The 18,674-nt window shown below is 36.8% G+C and overlaps 2 protein-coding genes across 2 annotated transcripts; one reads left to right on the top strand and one right to left on the bottom strand.

Moving 5' to 3' along the window:
* Positions 1 to 17: 17 nt before the first annotated feature.
* On the bottom strand, positions 18 to 7,639 carry LOC145220904 (uncharacterized). The gene is made up of 10 exons (XM_080087988.1): positions 7,349 to 7,639; positions 5,892 to 5,991; positions 5,199 to 5,343; positions 4,458 to 4,620; positions 3,945 to 4,031; positions 3,727 to 3,872; positions 2,621 to 3,357; positions 2,312 to 2,449; positions 1,054 to 1,283; positions 18 to 645 (listed from the first exon to the last, which is right to left on the bottom strand). Exons 1-10 carry the CDS (start codon positions 7,376 to 7,378, stop codon positions 589 to 591), a joined length of 1,833 nt encoding a protein of 610 aa, XP_079944114.1. The 5' UTR covers positions 7,379 to 7,639; the 3' UTR covers positions 18 to 588.
* A 954-nt stretch (positions 7,640 to 8,593) lies between these two features.
* On the top strand, positions 8,594 to 18,674 carry LOC145212003 (uncharacterized; the record flags this gene model as incomplete). Its single annotated transcript, XM_080080075.1, has 5 exons — positions 8,594 to 8,663; positions 16,290 to 16,433; positions 16,785 to 16,874; positions 17,714 to 17,809; positions 17,998 to 18,674. Coding segments are annotated over 5 exons (489 nt in total), but the record flags the coding sequence as incomplete, so codon positions are not given.

Here is an 18,674-nt window from a genome sequence, read left to right as displayed (position 1 = left end):
AAATAAAATGTAAAAGATACGAGGCGAAAAGACAATCCATTGTTTGTGGAACGTGGTCACGTGATAAGAACAAGAAAGTAAACACAAACACAGCACAAGTAAAGAAGTTATATAACATCAAAGTGGTGCAATAAGTAATGCGCATTAAGCTGGTTTAGAACCCGCAACCTTGCGACTACAAGCTGTTTTTTACAGATGTTCATCGAATTAGGTTTTTGTGTCTACAAAAAAAAAGTGGCTCTGCGCTCGACAGAAGGGCGCCATCCCATGGTCAGAATTAAATCCTCCATAGTTTCAATTTTTTGCGAATTTAAGTTCACACACAAATTTGGTGTTACGGTTTGTAAAACTGCTTTCCAAACATAAATAGCACATTTACATAAACACACAGCGCATCATATACAAAATTTACATCACAATAATAAGCACAGCATAAACTAGACACATAAAAACTTTGTTAAAACGGGACAATCAAAACATTTCAATCCACAACGTTCTTGCTTCAGATGAATTCTGTATTTTTTGTCGCTTTGCGAAATGAATTGTTTTGAAACTTTAGAGGGCGGAAAACCTGCTGAGTCATGCTAATTACAGGTAGTCATCACTTTGTCCTTCCTCAGCATCAATAACTGGACGAAAGACGTTCTAAAAATAAACTTACAATAACTGGCTTTGATCAACGATACTGTAGTAAAGCCAGAAAATCACATACATATTTTTATGAAATATACTTTGATCAACGATACTATAGACTGGCACGTCACAATCAAGATTTTCGATCAGTTAACAGTTTTTATTACGTCACATCCAATGTGAAACATTTTTACTAATTGCCTTAAGATTTTTACACTTCCAAAAATCAAAATGGCAATTGGATTTTTTTTACCATTTATGTTACTAACTTATAAGAACAGTGGTTCTCAACCTTTCTTGCACCGTGGCCTCCTAAAATAAACTTTCGGGCCTCGTTCGTAAGACCTGTGCCCCCCAACCCCCCATGTATTGTTCTTAGGTTATTTCTATTCTTTGTTGAAAATGTGGAAACAAGCAAACCTGGTTTTGTAGCAGACCGTAACGTTCAGCGGAGCTGCCCCTGTATTTTCTGTACAATAGAAATCCTACAACGGTGATGACGAAGATAATCAGAATCGCTACAGCGACAAACACGGCAGGCGACGTTCCAGCGCCCACTCGTGGCTTTTTCTTTAGCGCTACGAAGGTGCAAGCGGGTTTAGATTTTCCCACAATGCAGCAGTAATTGCCAACTGCTGATTGGTTGAAATCTGCAAAGCGAAAAAACAGATTGATTTTTATAATTTTAAAGGTCGTGCTTGCAGTCAACAAAGCGAGTTACTGCACCACAGAACCAGCTTCAAGCAGTCAGCCAGTGCTTCTAAATTTATTTATTGTTGTAGAGTAGTACATTTCATCACCAGGTATCACAACAGGCAGGTTTATGTTATAAAACCAACTGACTGAAGTGATTATGTTAAAAGTCAATGAAAGTTTAAATTGAGCTCTTTGCCATGAAATAGATCATAATGGGTTTATACTGTGTTCTTTTTATTTTTGTTGAGCCCACAGATTCAGTGTATTACAAAAGGGAATGTTTTTTACTGAGGTGTACAAGTTTAAGTAAACGTTAAAAGGGTGTACCATTTCAAAAAAGCACTGCTGTAGAGGAGCCATCAAACCCATTTCAACAGAGTGGCGACGCGATAGAAACCCGCGATAGTTTTTAAGTTACTTGAGTCAGACTTGGACAACTAGATTTTTTTTCGGTTTTTCAAATTAGATTAGTATTAAAATTAGAGCATCTCCTTTTTTGCAAACTAGATTAGAATTAGAATTAGAATTTTCTCAAAATCTAGAAATTAAACTAGAATTCAAACTAGAATTAGATTTGAGCCAACCAACTTTAGTTTGTTTCGAATTTAAACTTGTAAATTTGCACATTTAAAAGAATACGATTCGGTGCATCTAAAACATGTTTAAACGGAGCTGAGTGCCAAATTTCACTGAAAAACGTGTTTCAGTGATGTAGTTTGGTCTTATTAATCGCATGGTTTTGTGCGCTTTGGTTACACAATGCATGCTCAGATCACATGCCTAATAGGCCGTTGGACAAACTAGCGATTTTGGGAAAACTGTGAATTAGATTAGAATTAGAATTAGAGCTTACTCGATAATTCTAAATTAGATTAGAACTAGAATTACCGCCATTTTGCTCTAATTTGCCCAACTAGACAACTAGAATTATCTAGTTGTCCAAGTCTGACTTGAGTGTCTGACTTGTTGAATATTTGCTCACTTTTGATTTGCAATCCTTTCGTGGTGGAAGTAAATGAAATGTTGTTTTTACTTGCCGCTTTCGCCAGATCTGTTCCGTTAATCGTCCATTTAAGCTTTGTGTTATCATTGGATGGACACTTTGCCAAAAATGGTTTCCCTAAAAACAAAACAAAAACTTGAGGTACAACTGCCTGCAGCTTATGTTCTACAGAACTAGTCATTTTATGTTAAAAGCTTTTTTTAGAAAGTCCTGAAAAATTCAACACTAAAGACATTTGACTGCTGTTTTTCCATTAAAGACTAAAATAATCAAAATGTAGTCACTCACCCGATACAACTCGAACCACTTTTTGTTTATGCCCGGATTTCTTTGTTTTCGGAATCGTAGAAGCGGTGTTTGATGTCGTTGCTGCTGCAGCTGTGAGAACTTTAGTGGCTTTAGTGGTGTGTTTGTTCCCTGTATTATCTGTGGTAACTGGTGCTGCCTGGGTTGTGCATTCTTTGCATGGTGTAGTTGATTTTGTCTTCGTAGTTTGTGTAATTGTGTTTTGTGCAGTTGTAGAAATGTCTGCAGTAACCGGCACAGCAGACTCGCTTGCCTGATTTGCTGTTGTAGGTACTTCTGTAGTTGTTAAAGAAGACCCACTTCCAGCATCAGCAGTACCAACAGTCCCAGCAGTCCCGGCAGTACCAGCAGTACCAGCAGAACCAGTAGTACCAGCAGTACCAGCAGTACCAGCAGTACCAGCAGTACCAGCAGTACCAGCAGTACCAGCAGTACCAGCAGTACCAGCAGTACCAGCAGTACCAGCAGTACCAGCAGCAACATCAGTAGTAGTAGTGGTTGCATCAGGTGACTCCGGGGCTACCGAACCAACAACTGTGATTGGTTGAGCTGATGAAGTTGTTTCTGCTGTGTTAGAATCTTGTGTCGTGGTTTGAGTATCAGATGTTGAAGTTGTAGCCTGAATTGTTTTTGAAGTTGGAGGTTTAGTTGTGTTGGGGACTGGAGTTGGGCAAAGGGATCCATTGACTTGCTTTGTATCCGTGAGTTTTGAATTATTGCTGGAGGAAACAAGTAAACAATAGTAACATGCAGATTGGTTATGCAAAGATTCGGAATAAGTCAAGCTCTTTCATGCAGAAGCTTTATAATATTGCGACGCATATTATTTTGGTCAGGAAAACGAAAAAAAATGTACGAGTAAAAATGGATATTTGTGAATACAAAGTTCCTGAGTTGTTTTGCATGTTTAAGAATGTACAACAAAAGCTTTCTATGGTTCTGTACCATACACCTGAAATATCACAAACAACTTAAGGGTTGCAAGAATTAGATGTCATAAAAAAACTTTGATAATTGAACAAGAAATAGTTTAACTTTTCTGTGTTTATGTTTGTACCAACCCGAATTTTGCGAAAAAATACTTTTACCTGCACATAATATTGGCTGCCTGCCAACCACCCAATGATGTCAACAACGCACACGTACAAAGTTCCTTGCTGTTGTCAGAAAGATTGATGATTTGAAAAGTCATTGTATGGAACAATTGTCCGTCCACTTTCTTGAGATGGTTCGACTGAAAACAAAAATATAAGGTAACAATAGAAGAAGAATGAATAACAATAGAATATGTGTTACGTAACAATACCTGGAGGAAAAGTTGGCTCAAGTTTTTCAAGGAGTCGAACGAACCGCTTTCAATGGAAGAGATTTGGTTGAAAGACAAATTCAGATACTGATAAAAAACGGGTTAAATACGAGATTGCCGAAACTGTATGTGACGTATTGAATTTGTGCACTTTTTTGTTCTTAAAACCAATAATGTGGCCCATAAATTAATTGCCTTAAGCGTTTATGTAAAAAATCTGGACCTAGACTGTTACAAATTGTTTGGAACACTATTACACGGATCTGTTCATAAACCTAAAGACGAATAAAACGGCCCAAACACAGGCATAAAATTCACTGATGGTGGCATGAGCATTTAGCAAAACGTTTGAATAATAAAGCATGCTCTTTTTTGGTCGTTATATTCGTCATTAAACTTAAAAAAAGTTTTTCAGGAACTATTTTATACTACACTGAAACATAGTTGTATTGCTTATTTATAATTCTAGCCTTTGCTTTATACCAATCTGTAACACTGGTTGATATAACTTACTTTTAGCGCAAGCAGGTTTGCAAAGTCTGTGTGTGCAACACTCGTTAACTTGTTGTTCTCCAGTCTGAGCGTCTGAAGGTTTGCCAAATCCTCACTGAAAATCCCGGAGATTGAAGTCAACTTGTTGCTGTTCAAACGCAGATGGATCAGATGCAACAAACCTCTGAAATATAGGTTCAGAAACGTAAATGTATTTTTGAGTCTCGGAGAGGTTTTGTCGTGGGTTCGAATCCCACCGCAGGTAAGATTTTTTAGCCTACGCCTTGCCATATGGAAATGCTTAGGAGATCGGTCTGATTCGGTATAAAGTCCCAAATAGGCCTGGAGTGCTATGATTTATTCTGACTGTTTAAAATACTTAGAGCCATCAACAGGCAATTAGCTTTTCATTTCTATATTTGATTTAAAAGCATTTATTATTTATTTCTTATTATTGAAAGGAGTCTTTAGTTCTTGTTGGAGAAGAATAACGAAAAAATAAAAGCTACAATACACATTCGCACAGGAACACACACACACGGGCACAAACACACATAAAACACACTTAAAAACAAATACATTTTGCTCTCAGCAAACACACACAACAATATACAAGTTTTGCCAATCGCTCTTGTTGCTACCAGTGAAAACCAAAATCATTACAATTTTACACAAAGTACCCCTCAAAAACATGGCATAATATCCGCAATACATAATTCACACACTCAGACTTTACAAAACCTTAATAGAAAATCAACTTACTGAAAAGCGTGGGAAGCCACCGAAGTGATTGAGTTAAAGGCAAGGTTCAATACAGTAAGTTGAGTTAGATTTACAAATGCGTCGTTTCCAATCGAACTTAGATGGTTCTCATGAAGTAGAAGGACCATCGTAGCATTGTTGATGTCTGCAAATAAATATGTAAGTTTATTTTACGTTTTAAACAAACTTCCAACGTTTTCAGCAACCTTGATAAACACGTGAAGCGAAATTATCCACATGAAGGCGCTGTTTATACTACTTGTAAGTTAGTTTGGGGAACGGCCTACACAAAAGTTGATTTGCGATGTAACACTATTGCTCCCAGGTTTGTATGGAGTAGACGGGTTCTGCAGACTTTAATAGAATTTGTAACGAATATCGCATAAAAAAATTCCGTCCCCGAGTTATTAAGTTTAAACAAGTTTTGCTTGAAAGTTGCTTATTTTAAAGCTGTTTTGCACATGTTTTCGCTCTACAGAAACTGATGATGCCTGTTTACTTAAGGCAAAATATATATTTCTGTTGATTTAAGGAACGGAGCATATACGCTTTGTACCAGTTTTTATGAAACAGTCCAAACATTATGTTTTGCGCAGCATACAATTGTTTTGCGCTGATATTGATCAACTGCTTTCAATATATTTTTCAAAAAATAATGAAATAAACTTGGTACACTGAACATGAACTCGATACCTGATGGGACTTTTGATAATCCCACGGTTGCACAGTCGGTTGAGCTTTTGCTTTTGTCGAAAACGCATTCCTTCGCCAAAACGCAGGTGAAAAACCAAGCCTGAAAATAGAAATTGAAAATAAGTTTTAAAAAACTGTTTCGGGCCTTCATTGCAGGTCAAATAATTTGATTTGTCAATTTTATCAAATAATTTGATTTGTCAAAAAGTCAAAAGACTTCTCCAAAATGTCGAAAATTAAAGGTTTATATTTTGTATTTCAACAAAACATTGCGTTTTGGTGTGATTAGTAGCAGCAAGTAAGTTAATGTTTCGCTTTGATTAAGCGTCTAAACCAGTGATTTTCGGTTAAAAGTGTTCCATACAACAGCTGTCCAAATCCGCTGGTTATCGCAATGGGCGTAAATAGCTTTCTTTTATGAAAGTGACTATCTGCTATCACCAGTTTGTATGTTCCATCGGTATTTGCTTCATATTTTCGTGTAATAATAAGAATAAAAGTTCGTGGACATGTTACTGCTTAATTAATTTAGTAGTTGAGTGTGAGTTTGTTTACTTCATTGCATCTGTTTTATTGCTTATAGTATTATTTCTACAAGACTGTGTTCCATGGCTCAAAAAAGATTGAAAAACTCTGTTTAAACAACATTCTGCAATTGTTGTATATGCACTACCTTGTTTGATTTTGTGCATAGGTTGATGGCGTTGGCTTCATATAGCTTAGAAACAAGTGCTAACGTTAAAGTTTTGGAATTTCCCACCACAAATTGCGATGTTAAACTGTCATGACTTTTGAGGTAACAAGGAGTTTTCGTGAAGCAAATATCAGTATTTTAAGCTCGGTTTTACCGCAGACTGGAAACAGAGCGCCTGGGGCAGTTGCACTTCACGTGTCTTGCTGCCGCACAACCCAGAATAACAAGCTGGGATATCTAAAACACTGACACAACTTCGACTTATCTCTACGAAGTCTTAGCTTCTGGCTTAAATGAATGAAACTTTGGAAGTCGATTTTTATTCAGAAACGGACTTTGTCTTATCCTAACTGTCAGTGGGTTCGTATAAAGGAAATGCATTTTAATTTAAACGTTTCAAGGATCGCTGTTGTCACCGTTTCGCATTCACACAACGTAAGATTTGCATTTTCGGCTCAAAAGATAAGAAATAAACTTCTAAAATAAAATTGAAAAGAAATTTTTGGAAGTTAACATTAGCTTGCTTAAAACTGTAGCAAACATTAAGGTCTGTGTAATAAGTGCATTTTATTTCAAACGTTTCCCCAATAGCTGTGGTTATTATTACCAGTGAAATGTATTTATTATATAAAAGCATTGCTTTGCTCCCTGCCAATTTGTTTTCAGGCCAAGTCAGTTTATTATCTCAATTTCTTTACTTAAATCAAGCTAACGTGCTGTTAAAAAACAGCTACAGCGCTTGAGCAAAAAAACAGAAACTCACCAAAAACAGAAGAACAGGGCTTCGCTTCATATCCACGTTGACTTTTTTACACTAAACTGACAGGAAATCAATCAACGAAATAAAAACAAATAAATAATTGAAACCTTGCCCTGATGCTTTTGTTTAACAGCAGTGACTTTTTTATCACAGGCAATTGTGTTCAATAAACACTGGAATTTATGTGCTATTCTGGATATTGCTTCATACTTCCAATCGACTCAACAGACACCTGCAGCATGAGCAGGCAAATTCAAAACACGTTGGCCAACATTTAGATTGCCTCGGGCAGATTTTGTGCCTCCTTCATATTTTTACATCGTTTAGTGAGGTTCAGGTCACTGAATATCCTTCTGTGCCTATTGTACCGTTGTGAATTTTAATTATGCTGTGTTTGTACATGACAAAATCGCTATTGAAATGGCGTGAACGTAGTTAGCATAATATTTAAATGTTTTGTCAAATGAATGTTTACTTCAGCAAATGGAAAATGACAAACTAATGCAGCAGCAAATTGTAACATAAAAGTACAAGCCTGAATCTCAAACCGGTCTTTTAAGAAAACCCGTAAGTCATCATCATCATTCATGCATCATTTTTCTGTCCCGCTTAATCCTTAATTGAGGGTCGCGGGGGCAGCTGCTCCAAGATTGAGCCTCCACACCTCACGGTCAGTCACCACCTCCCTCAGTTCATTTGGATGAAGTCCCAAGCGATTCCAAGTCAGACTTTCAACTTGATCGAGCCATCGAGTTCGAGGTCGTCCAGATGGACCATCTAAGCTGGGATCTTTCGATTCGGAGAAGTAGAGGATCGACGTTCAAACCCGTAAGTCAAGCCCGAAAGTTGATGAAATTTGCGACACAAATGAGGCCCATAGTGTGAAACCAGTCCCGAACCAAATCCGTTTTATAAAAACTAAATCTTAAACTCAACATTACCTAAAGATCCTGAACTGTAACCCCTCAACGCAGCTTGTTAAAATACTTGCAACAAAACTGCCAGCAACCAAAAGCCCCAAAACTGCAAGGTAATGTTCTTTTCTGCCGAGTCACTAAACCTGAGGCAGACGCGTTGATTGGGCGACGCGAAAAAAGCGTTTTCGAGACTGTTTGTGAGGCGCGTACAGACTTTTCCACTCTGGAACGTCTGTAACAGCTTGCAGTGAATAAGTTATGTGATGGTGCACTGAGAAACTGTATTGAATGGATGTAGAAATTGCCACAAACTTCTGTAATCTGCATTTAACTACGAGTATTTAAAGACGGTGGATTATTTGGAAAAAGCATTGGATTTTTTTACAAATCTTCCGCAACAAGTAAGTCACATTGAACTTTGCGTTTTGTTCGTTTTTGCAACTTAAATGAAGTGGTATTTGTGTCATTCCCTTCAGTAAAATGGTAAGTTAAATTAAGCATATGTTTAGATAGTCACTATCTGATACTGGTAACCAGTTAGCATTAGCATACTGCCTGTGGTTGGTGTAAAGTTATGTATCTTTGAGTTTACTAATTGTAAAATACGTTGCTTGTACAACAAATTTGTGTTGTTTGTGCTGTTGGTTAAAACTGTTTATGTCAGAGGTGCGCAGCCTAAGTTACTGATGTAAAGAAGTTACTGTATTTCACAATATCCAAGCCACTGGCGCCTGAAAAGTGGGGATTAGTTTCGAACTAAATCCACTGATTAAGTTAAACGATTTGGCGATCAGTCCGATCTCTTTACGACGTCACGATCTTTATACCATGCAGTTTGTTTTGTATACAGTGGTCGTAGCTAAAACTTATTGTCAGTAAAAGAAAATACTATAACCAATGAACAAATCCGTTATTTCTAATATTTGACATTACAAGTCACTGAATAAGTTTATTACGTAATTACTTACAGGAAAATACGTTATGCGTGAATAGGTGTGTTAATAAAGCGAATATACAAAAACATTAAAACTTGACACGAATCGTTGAACATTGGAATTTACAGTGGATTTAAACACTCGACCACAAAACTTGGGCCACCAACGTCACAAACATCAGCAACACGCTTGTCTTCACATCGTTTGATTCGTTGCAACCGTCTAAATCAAAAACACTTGTATTAGTCGAGTTTAAAAGCAACAGTTTACTTTCTATTTAGGATCACAAACTATCCGCTTAAGCTCAAGCTAAGAATTTTGTTCAACAAGTGTCGACTGTAAAATTATTTAACGTTTGCTTAATGCCGACAGTTAATTATCTAATTTCCGGTAAAGCTTTAATGCCCTTTATCATAGTCCGTCGTTGTGCAAGTTAAAATGTTTTGTTATTTTGCTCAAAAAACTTTTAAATTCTTAATATTTGTCACTTGTGGTTTCAAATCGTCAACATTTTGTACATTAGTACCACCTGCCGACGAACTAGTTTTCACTTACCAGTCTTACACACGTAGCTGCAATAAGCCTGACTACATCCGTCAGGGGGCACTGTTGGTCCCCCGCACTTCCGGGTAATAACCTTCTTGTCTGCAGTAATATAGATATTGTGTTAGTAAAAAAATGACAAACAGGAAAAATAGACGAAAAAAAATTCTGGGGATAAAACTTATGTTTGAAAGAGGCAAGGCAAGGCAAAAACAAATGAAAATAGACATCAAGTGTCGAAAGCAAAACAGGAAAACAGGAAAAAGGTGAAAATAGAAACGAAAAACGCAAAGTGAAGATCAAAAAGCATAGCAAAAGAGACAGTGTTGACATAAAAGTTGAAAAAAATACGTAAGTTGCGGTACCGAAGAAAATACAGTTAAGCTAAAAGTGAAAAAATATGAAACAAACGACTGGTCAAAGTATTTGTAAACAACATTGCTCACCGTAAACATTGGTGACAGTTTTCTGGCATGTTGTGCTAGAATCAGTGCAAGCAGTCAAATATTTTGTCGCCACTTGTCCGTTCTCACAGTCTGTCACGTTCCCAGTTAGTTCGCTGTAGGCGCACTGGTAACACTTAATCGCTGTCACTGTGAGGAAATTAACATTACATAGGTTGGAAGCGTTTACTGCAAGTTGGTGGAGGAGGCGATTATTCATTTGCAAGCAGTGGTGGGATTCAGCCGGTTCACACCGGTTCTATAGAACCATCTCAAGAAATTTTATGAGTTCAGCGAACCAGTTAGCATTACTGGTTACTGTCAATGGACTTTTTGTAACAAAACCGGCTGGAAAATATAACTTTTGTGATAGAACCGGCTGACAAAATTGGAATCCCACCACTGATTGCAAGTAATTTTAACATTTGACAACAGCGTTCAGTAAATAGGAGCTATCATATTTCTTGTTGTCGGTTTATAATGTTGTAATACTGAAATTTTCAATCACTGCTTTGCGAGATACTGATGTGCTATGAAAGCATTATGATATAAAAAGCAGCTCATACATACGAATCAGTAACAACCCGTATTACCCATTTTGCACAACAAGTATTTTTAAACGCTGCATTCAAACGTCGCCAGCCAACGCTTCTTGAAAAGTTTTCTGGACTTGCGACGCACCAGCAAATAAAAGTTAATGTGGAAACTTATTATTAAAGTTGTGTTTTTTGATACAACAACAAAAAGCCACGAAACGGATTTATTCTGCGAGGCCCTTGGAAAATTGAAACGACGCACCAGGGCGTCGCGACGCACAGTTTGAGAACTACTGCAGTAGGCTATTATATGTATTGCTTCCTTCCTTTTTCAAATTAACTTCATTTGGATTAACTCCACTTACCTTGTTGGATCAGAACGACCACAAGCAGAAATGTGAGAATATTTTTCATGGTTGCTTGGTTTCAAAAATTGTGTTGTTATGAGATCAGACAAATAAAACTTCGAATCTATGTTACAGTGATTTCTAAAAAAACGATGTACTCTATACATAAATAAAACGACGTACTACATTGCTTAATGATTTGATCAATACAACACTTTAGCTTACTTATTGCGGCATAGAATGTTTAAGCCGGTAAAACTCATTTATATCTTCGAGTTCTATGCTCTTAGTCGTGAACGTGAAAGTAAACTTATGACGTCCGTTTAATACGGGCGTAGGGAGTATCGCCAACATTTTACAGAAACTTTGCTATATAAGTTCATAGGTGCAAATGCGCTGATAAACGACCATTACATCCTTATTAATGTATTTGACTAATGCGGGTCTAAACCGAGCGATTATATCTTTAGTTGTTCTAAAGTTTGTGGGTTCGATTCCCTCCAGAGGTTAAATGTCACTTGCCTTCCGTTTTCTTAAGGAATGAACATAAAAGCATAACAAACTAAACGCGAGAAAAGCTCTTGTCGACATAATAACACAACGCACTGAAAGTTAAATTAGCTGTTGTCATTTATCTAAACCAGATGTTCTGAACAGTTCTGCCATTTGTTTTAAAATTATACTTATGCTAGTGTTAACAAATAAAACACCCAATGCCCACTTCTAGTGTTTGATTATAAGCTTAACACGTTCAAACCACTGGGGGTTAAAAATATTACATCCTTCGGTTCTAACTCTCGCTCGTAATTTTGTTTTAGTCGAAGTTGTTTAAGTGGTTTGCGGAAGTTCTTCTAATTATAAAAGTTCGAGGGATTTGGTCGGATGTTGTAAATGAGGTTTTGACGAGATAATAGAGTTAAGAATCACTGATATTAATAAACTCCTGTAGAATACTGTAATAAGGCTATAGTCAAGTAAATAGCTTCTAACCTGAGGTTTTAGAGCGTAATGCTTATAAAAAATGCGTTTTTCTAAAATTGAAACACTGTTATATTAAAAGTAAGTTTGTACCTAACAAAGACTCGAAAACTTAACTTCGGAGTAAACTATGACTCTAAGCATATGTACTTAGCCGAGTAAATAGCTTTAAACTTAAGGTTTCAGAGCCTAATGCTAAAAAAGTGCGTATTCTAAAATTCAAACACTATCAAATTAAAAGTAGTGCCTAACTATGCTTCCAAAACATTTTAAACCTCGATATTTTTAGCAATTAAACATTAAGACTGTTTTAAAGTTGACAACGTTTAAAACTTTTGCACAAAATGTTCGATTCTCGTGTTGACTTATTACTCCTACTGCTATTACCACAAGCTCGACTGAGCCATAATTAACCACAACATAATTTCATGTTACATCCGCTACACGATTCAATTAATCAATTCTAACTTGCACAAGCTTAAACCACCCACGGTGTCGTAGAAAGTTTACATTCAGTTCTGTGTTGCTTGCGACCCCCGTTTCATTTAAGTTAGTTCCTCTTTTAGGTTTAATTGACTAACAATTGGAACCTTATACGAATCTGTTCATAAGTTTAATGGTGAAAATAACGGCCCAAATGGACGTAAAAAGCGACGGTTTATGGTTCAAACGTTTCGGCAAATGCTCATGCCATCATCAATGATATGAAAGCCACATCAGTTACACCCGTTTATATCAACTTGAGTCACGTCAAGGAATGATAAAACACTATCTTTTAAATCATTATATTGATGTAAACATATCAGATTTTTGTTCAGGTTTCTTAAGCGAAATAAAACCAACAAATGTGGTAAATTATCAATGCATTAAATAAGGAAAAACGATTGGAAGGAAAATAAGACACTACGACTGTTGTTACACAACTAACCATTTGAATATTTGAAAATTCTTTTGTTGCTTTTATTGGTTTTACTTGCTTGATTAATTTTTGTCTCATTTTAAAATAACAAATTTGAATTTAAGACCACCTGTTACTTTTTGCTTTGGATGAACTAGGTTTTGTAACCGCAAAGAATCAATTATGTGGCGTTACTTAAATGAACTGATGCAGATCGTATATGAGAACAAACACAAGCAGTTTAGAAGCTTTTGCGTTGTTCGATTGTAATTTTACAGTTGGCTTTCGCTTTTGTAAAGTTAGCACTAATTATGTTATTGAAGTGACATTGCGAATGAATTGTAAATTCAGTGATAATATTGTGGCTCTTTTCTTAAGATACGTGCATGACTTCATGCACTGTGTCCACCTTATTCTTAAGGATTTCGTTTAGTGGTTTATTTTTCTGTCGAATCCGAGCCTTATTCCCATAACATAAGGAATAGCTTTCAGAGCCCCCTCGACTGGTTCCACCAACGTTTTCCCCTCTGTCGTGTTTACCCATAGCTGCACAACGCGACTCACTCACTTTTAATAGCTACCGCATCATAACTCTTTATAACACGTTGTAGCTGCAGCGTTTAATCGTGATCCACCAATTGTGCCCTTCGCTGTTTGCGCTCCATAACGTTTTAAAGTTGCGCAACTATTTCCGGCTTGAGTGTTATGTTTTAACAACAAAAACGAAGTAACTGGTGAGACTGGGAGAGATCATATATTTTTCCGTTTGAGGCTCTATGGATTTGCATATAATTTGCATTTTGTTAAATTAATCAGAACAGTAAACTGGGTGCTAAGAAAACCGAATCTGATCTGAATATACGCAACAAAATGTACATTTATCAAAAAAAAAGATCCACACCGCTAATATGGGTTACTAACACCATACGTCAGGGGTGTCCAAACTTCTTTTAATGGGGGCCAATTTTTACCAAGTGAAGACGCCCGCGGGCCAGCGTTTTTTAGAATTAGAACACAAATATACGGGATTTAAGAAATTGTGGAATTTTGTTGCGTCAGCACGATGTACACTTTCTTTTTACTGGGAAATAAAGTTCCATGAAAGGCTTTTGCGTGAAGTCGCAAGTCGCCAAATCCTAACAACCTAATCCGGACGATGGCGGGCCATACGCAACGCAATTTGAAAAAACAGCTGCGGGCCACTTGAAATGCCGCCGCGGGCCGCACTTTCGACTCCCCTGCCATACGTTATTCCTGATCCAAAAGTGCTTAATTTTCAAAACGGTATATCTCAAAAAATGTTCGCGGTTAGGGCTATTAGGGTCGGGGTAAGGTATTAGCACTTAAAATTCAATAAAACTTACTCAAAAAATTAGTTACTAATGTAAAAGTTTTATGTAAATATTTCCCTACCCAGCCCATTAAAGCCGCTAAATAAATAGTTCAGCTCTTTGCGCTACCTATCGAAAATTAAGCACTTTTGGATCAGGAATAACGTATGGTGTAAGTAGCTCTACCGCTAATATGTGGTTATTTGCAATAAAGCTGCTATAATAAAAATTGGGAAATGTTTGTACGTCATGATTTGTATGAATGTGTCGTGATCGCTGGTTTGCATAAACGCTTCAGGGCTGATCCCAGTTTTGAATTTATGTTCATCTTAATTTATTCAGTGCTGATATGGACGTAAGAAAAAACAATTCATAATTAGGCCAACATAATAAGAATAGCAGGGATATTAAATGTCATACAGACTGTGAATGGAACATTAAACCACATTAAGTGCTTGTTTCTTATTCAATATAACACTCCATATTTAGGTCGATTTGTTTATGAGTGTAGAATGTGCCGGGGTCTTTTCCAAGCTTATAATAAATCTGGTGTTTTCTATGGCTGACATGAGCACTCAAATTAGGGTATTTATCTACATGAAAGCGCCTTTTTTATTTTCTCTTCATTTTCTTATCATTCAAACAACAGCCCATTCAAGAATGTAACCCCATTAATATTTGACTACTTTTTTACATCAGATCAGAGTTGTAAACGGGCTTGAAATTGGGACCCGAAACCCGACCCGAACCCGAATCGTTTTTGAGAAGCCCGTTTAGGCCCGATACATTGACGCCTCAGTAAAAAAATACAGTAGACAATTGGTCTTAAACAAGGCGAGTTAGGGCTGTTTGATATTAGGTACTTAGCCAGTTAAATTTATTTAAAACTGCTTTATTGCGACTTGATTGTTGCTTTGTTTAATTTCTACAAAGTTTAGAGATTCTACGTTTCCAACCACAAACTAAAAACGCATGCAAGCAAACAGTTTCAACTTCTAGTGCCAACGCAACTGCGGAGAAATTCAATCAGCAAAATGTGGCAAAATCTCGGTAATTTGAAAACAAACCCAAAATTGTTTTAGGAGGTGATATGGGAAACCTATTTAGCAATGCAGACCGCATGAATTGTAAAACCCTTACGGGTTTTCAACAATTTGTTTTTCAAAATGCGCATAAAAATTCTCAATTTTTAAATCTTTTGCATCTTAATACGTTTGAATGTCGAACAAAAATCTCCAAAATAACAAAATGGTTTCAAGGAAATATTTTTTTCGTCAAAATTTATTGGTTTGACCTCAGATGTTAAATAAAGGCAGACAAGCTACAAGTTATAGCAAAGCGATGATGAATCGCATCGTTGTACTGGGACATGATACAAAGATGAACTTTGCCCGTTCAATAGTTTGCCAGTAGAAACCCGGAAACGATTGCTCCAATCATAGCGAGGATGCTTATCTTCACACTGTTTGAGCTGTTGCAGTTTTAATTTAATTTTTGCATTGTTTTAAATTGTAGGTTACCTAAAATAACAGTTGTGAAATTCCGATAATAATGAATTGCAAAATCATTCTAATCTTTGCAGCTTTGTTTGTCGGAGGTAAGATGGCGTTTTGCATGAAACAGTGTTTCAAAAAATTATAATTTAATGTAAAAAAATAATTACATTTAAAAATCTTGACTTGTACAAAAAATGTTTCGTTGATTTGAAAAGGTTTTTAAACAAAAACGAATGTTAACTAAATATCACTAATAATCGAAAGTAAACAGTTTTATAATAATATATCGACACTGAGCCTAATTCACTTTAGTTCCAAATCAGTTGCTTGGCCATTGTGAGCCAGTTTACTCTGTGGTGTATGCCCAGTTGTGGCATCGAACAGAATAGGTGCAGTATGGCATTATAGCTTGTCACTTCCTACAAACTAGAGTGAAAGGCTACCCTACCAAATACGGCCTATCTCTTGTCACCAGCTGCACTGATGAGACCTTATATCTTATATTTGTGGTTTATTTCAGGCAATGCTATCAAGTGCTACGTTTGCAGCGCTCTCTTGGATGGAGAATCAGACTGCGAAAACACACCGGTTCCTGACAAATATCTCCAAGATTGTAGCAGCCTCACCAGCAATTATTGTGATAAATTAGTCATAACAATTTCGGGTGTGTACACAAAGTTTGTTTTTACTTATTTTAGTTTTTTAAGCTCCCAAATACAAAAACTCTAAATGAGTTTTATGCAGATCTATACGAAATAATATTTGATGTTAGTGGTTATAAATTGATCCACCTTGACATGCTGTTGTGCGATTTTAAACATGTTTATCATCAAAACTCGTTGTTAACCCAAAACAGCTAGATTTTCGTTTGCGCGCTTCCCAATTCCGTGTATATTTTATGCTTCATATAATCAACAACTATCACAAATTAAGAACAATTTTAATACAAAGTTTCAGATGTTGTATTGCGCCACATTGGACTACTACATTTTTTACCCTTCACTTTATTACACAGGCTCAACCACAACAGCTCGTAGTTGTGGAGTGGGAGGAGCAATAACTGGTGGTTGTGTGTTAGGAGTATGCACTTCTTCGTGTAAAACCGGTGAGTTGATATGAAATGTCTTCCACAATCACGTTGTGTTGGTAAAAAAACTGACCACGCATGCAGTTACATAACTCAACGTTTAATGACAAGCAGCGTAAATTCGTACACAATTTGGGAATAGCATATGTTTTCATAAAAGCGCAAAGAACTTTATAGTCAAAAACCAACTTATTAAATACGTAAAGTAGATTATATTAAAGCAGGGGCGTGCAACATACGGCCCGCGGGCCACAGTCCGGCCCGCCAAGCTGTTTAGTGTGGCCCCCACCAACGCACTGATTATGATAAAAATGCAATTCTTCTGAGAATTTAGCAAAATTTTCCCCAAGGTTTTGGTATATCTCAAGTTGCTATACGTAACAAATATAAGCTTAATCGGCGTTTTCCAACCGGTGGATCATGCAGCAGTTGCAACTTGCAAGTAGCCTACTGCACCGAATGTGACGTAACAATGGCCTTTGTCTAGTAAACAATTGTTTTGTGCGAAAGCCAGTGTTGCGCTAAAACTCTATGTGTGGCCCTCGTTTGAGGTCCGGAATTGGTTATACGGCCCACCGACGAAAACTGTTGCACACCCCTGTATTAAAGCAAGCTTCTTGGAAACAGACGTTAAACAGGTTAGCTAGTTTAGTCACCTTACAGCACTCTACGTTGTTGTACGCTGTAAAGCCTACACTTGCCAATACGGCCTATATCTCTTGTCACCAGCTGCACTAATGTGGTCTCATGGGTCGAAACGGTCTGTAGCTCAGCCTACTTATCTCATATTGGACTGTTTTTACTAACATATCAAACTAACAGTAATCAAAACTCACATTAACATTTCGTGTTTGCAGATGGATGCAATGGCCAAACCAGTGTGAAGACACAAAGTCCAACAGGTATTGCCAATAGGGCTGTAACAAAACGGCCTGAAACAGCAACTTTAACCCGTAAGTGCACAAGAAAACCCAACTGTCGATATAGGAATAGAAACCTTGTGAACACAAAGCCGTTAAATACAAATAGTTCGGCCATCTTGGCCACTATATGTCAAAAATAACATGACAATATATGTTTCCATATAACTTCGATAAAACATTATGTTCACACAGACCTAATTATAGTTTTGTTTTTGTAGATCTCCACAACAACTCAAACAGTGTGAAGATAAGCATCCTCGCTATGATTGGAGCAATCGTTTCCGGGTTTCTGCTGGCAAACTATTAAAGCAACGAAAACAGCATCTATAAACACCTCACTATATTACAACTTATCTACAACACAATTGAATTTTAATTTCTAACTTTTCAGCTAAACTTTTCAAATACAGCATCTATAAATTAGGTCATTGTATTCTTTGATAATAATTTCTCTTTTCTAATTTAAAAAAACGCACATGCTTGATTTTATATTACATGTGTTTTTTACACGTTTAGAATTTGACGTCACTGTCACATAATATTTAAAACATCGTTTTAGTATGTTGACGTAGGTCCTGTTTTTGTTCTTGTTCGTTTCAAACATGCCACAAAGGCCTAGACCAGTGGTTCCCCATCTTTTTTTGTTGCGACGCCTCTGGAAAAGTTTTCTGGACTTGCGACGCACCAGCAAATAAAGTTGATGAGGAAACTTATTATTAAAGTTGTGTTTATTGATACAACAACAAAACGCCACGAAACAGAACTATTCTGCGACGGAAAATTGAAACGACGCACCAGGGCGTCGCGACGCACAGTTTGAGAACTACTGGTCTAGACATATATTTTTGCTCGATTTTGTTAGTTTGTTTACTTGTGAAGATTTTATGGGCTTGTG

The sequence above is a fragment of the Phallusia mammillata genome, chromosome 1, assembly GCF_965637545.1.
Source record: "Phallusia mammillata chromosome 1, kaPhaMamm4.hap1.1, whole genome shotgun sequence".
Lineage (NCBI taxonomy): Eukaryota > Metazoa > Chordata > Ascidiacea > Phlebobranchia > Ascidiidae > Phallusia > Phallusia mammillata.
The sequence above is the reverse complement of the archived record's forward strand: the minus strand, read 5'-3'. Positions and strand labels throughout refer to the sequence as shown.

What these genes read in the sequence shown, in the direction of transcription:
- LOC145220904 (XM_080087988.1), bottom strand. Translation starts at nt 7,378, where the DNA reads ATGAAGCGAAGCCCTGTTCTTCTGTTTTTG. An exon ending in CAAACCTGCTTGCGCTAAAA is followed by an intron (nt 4,032 to 4,457) that starts GTAAGTTATATC and finishes GTTTTTTATCAG; the next exon opens with TATCTGAATTTGTCTTTCAA. An exon ending in GAAAGGATTGCAAATCAAAA is followed by an intron (nt 1,284 to 2,311) that starts GTGAGCAAATAT and finishes TTCGCTTTGCAG; the next exon opens with ATTTCAACCAATCAGCAGTT.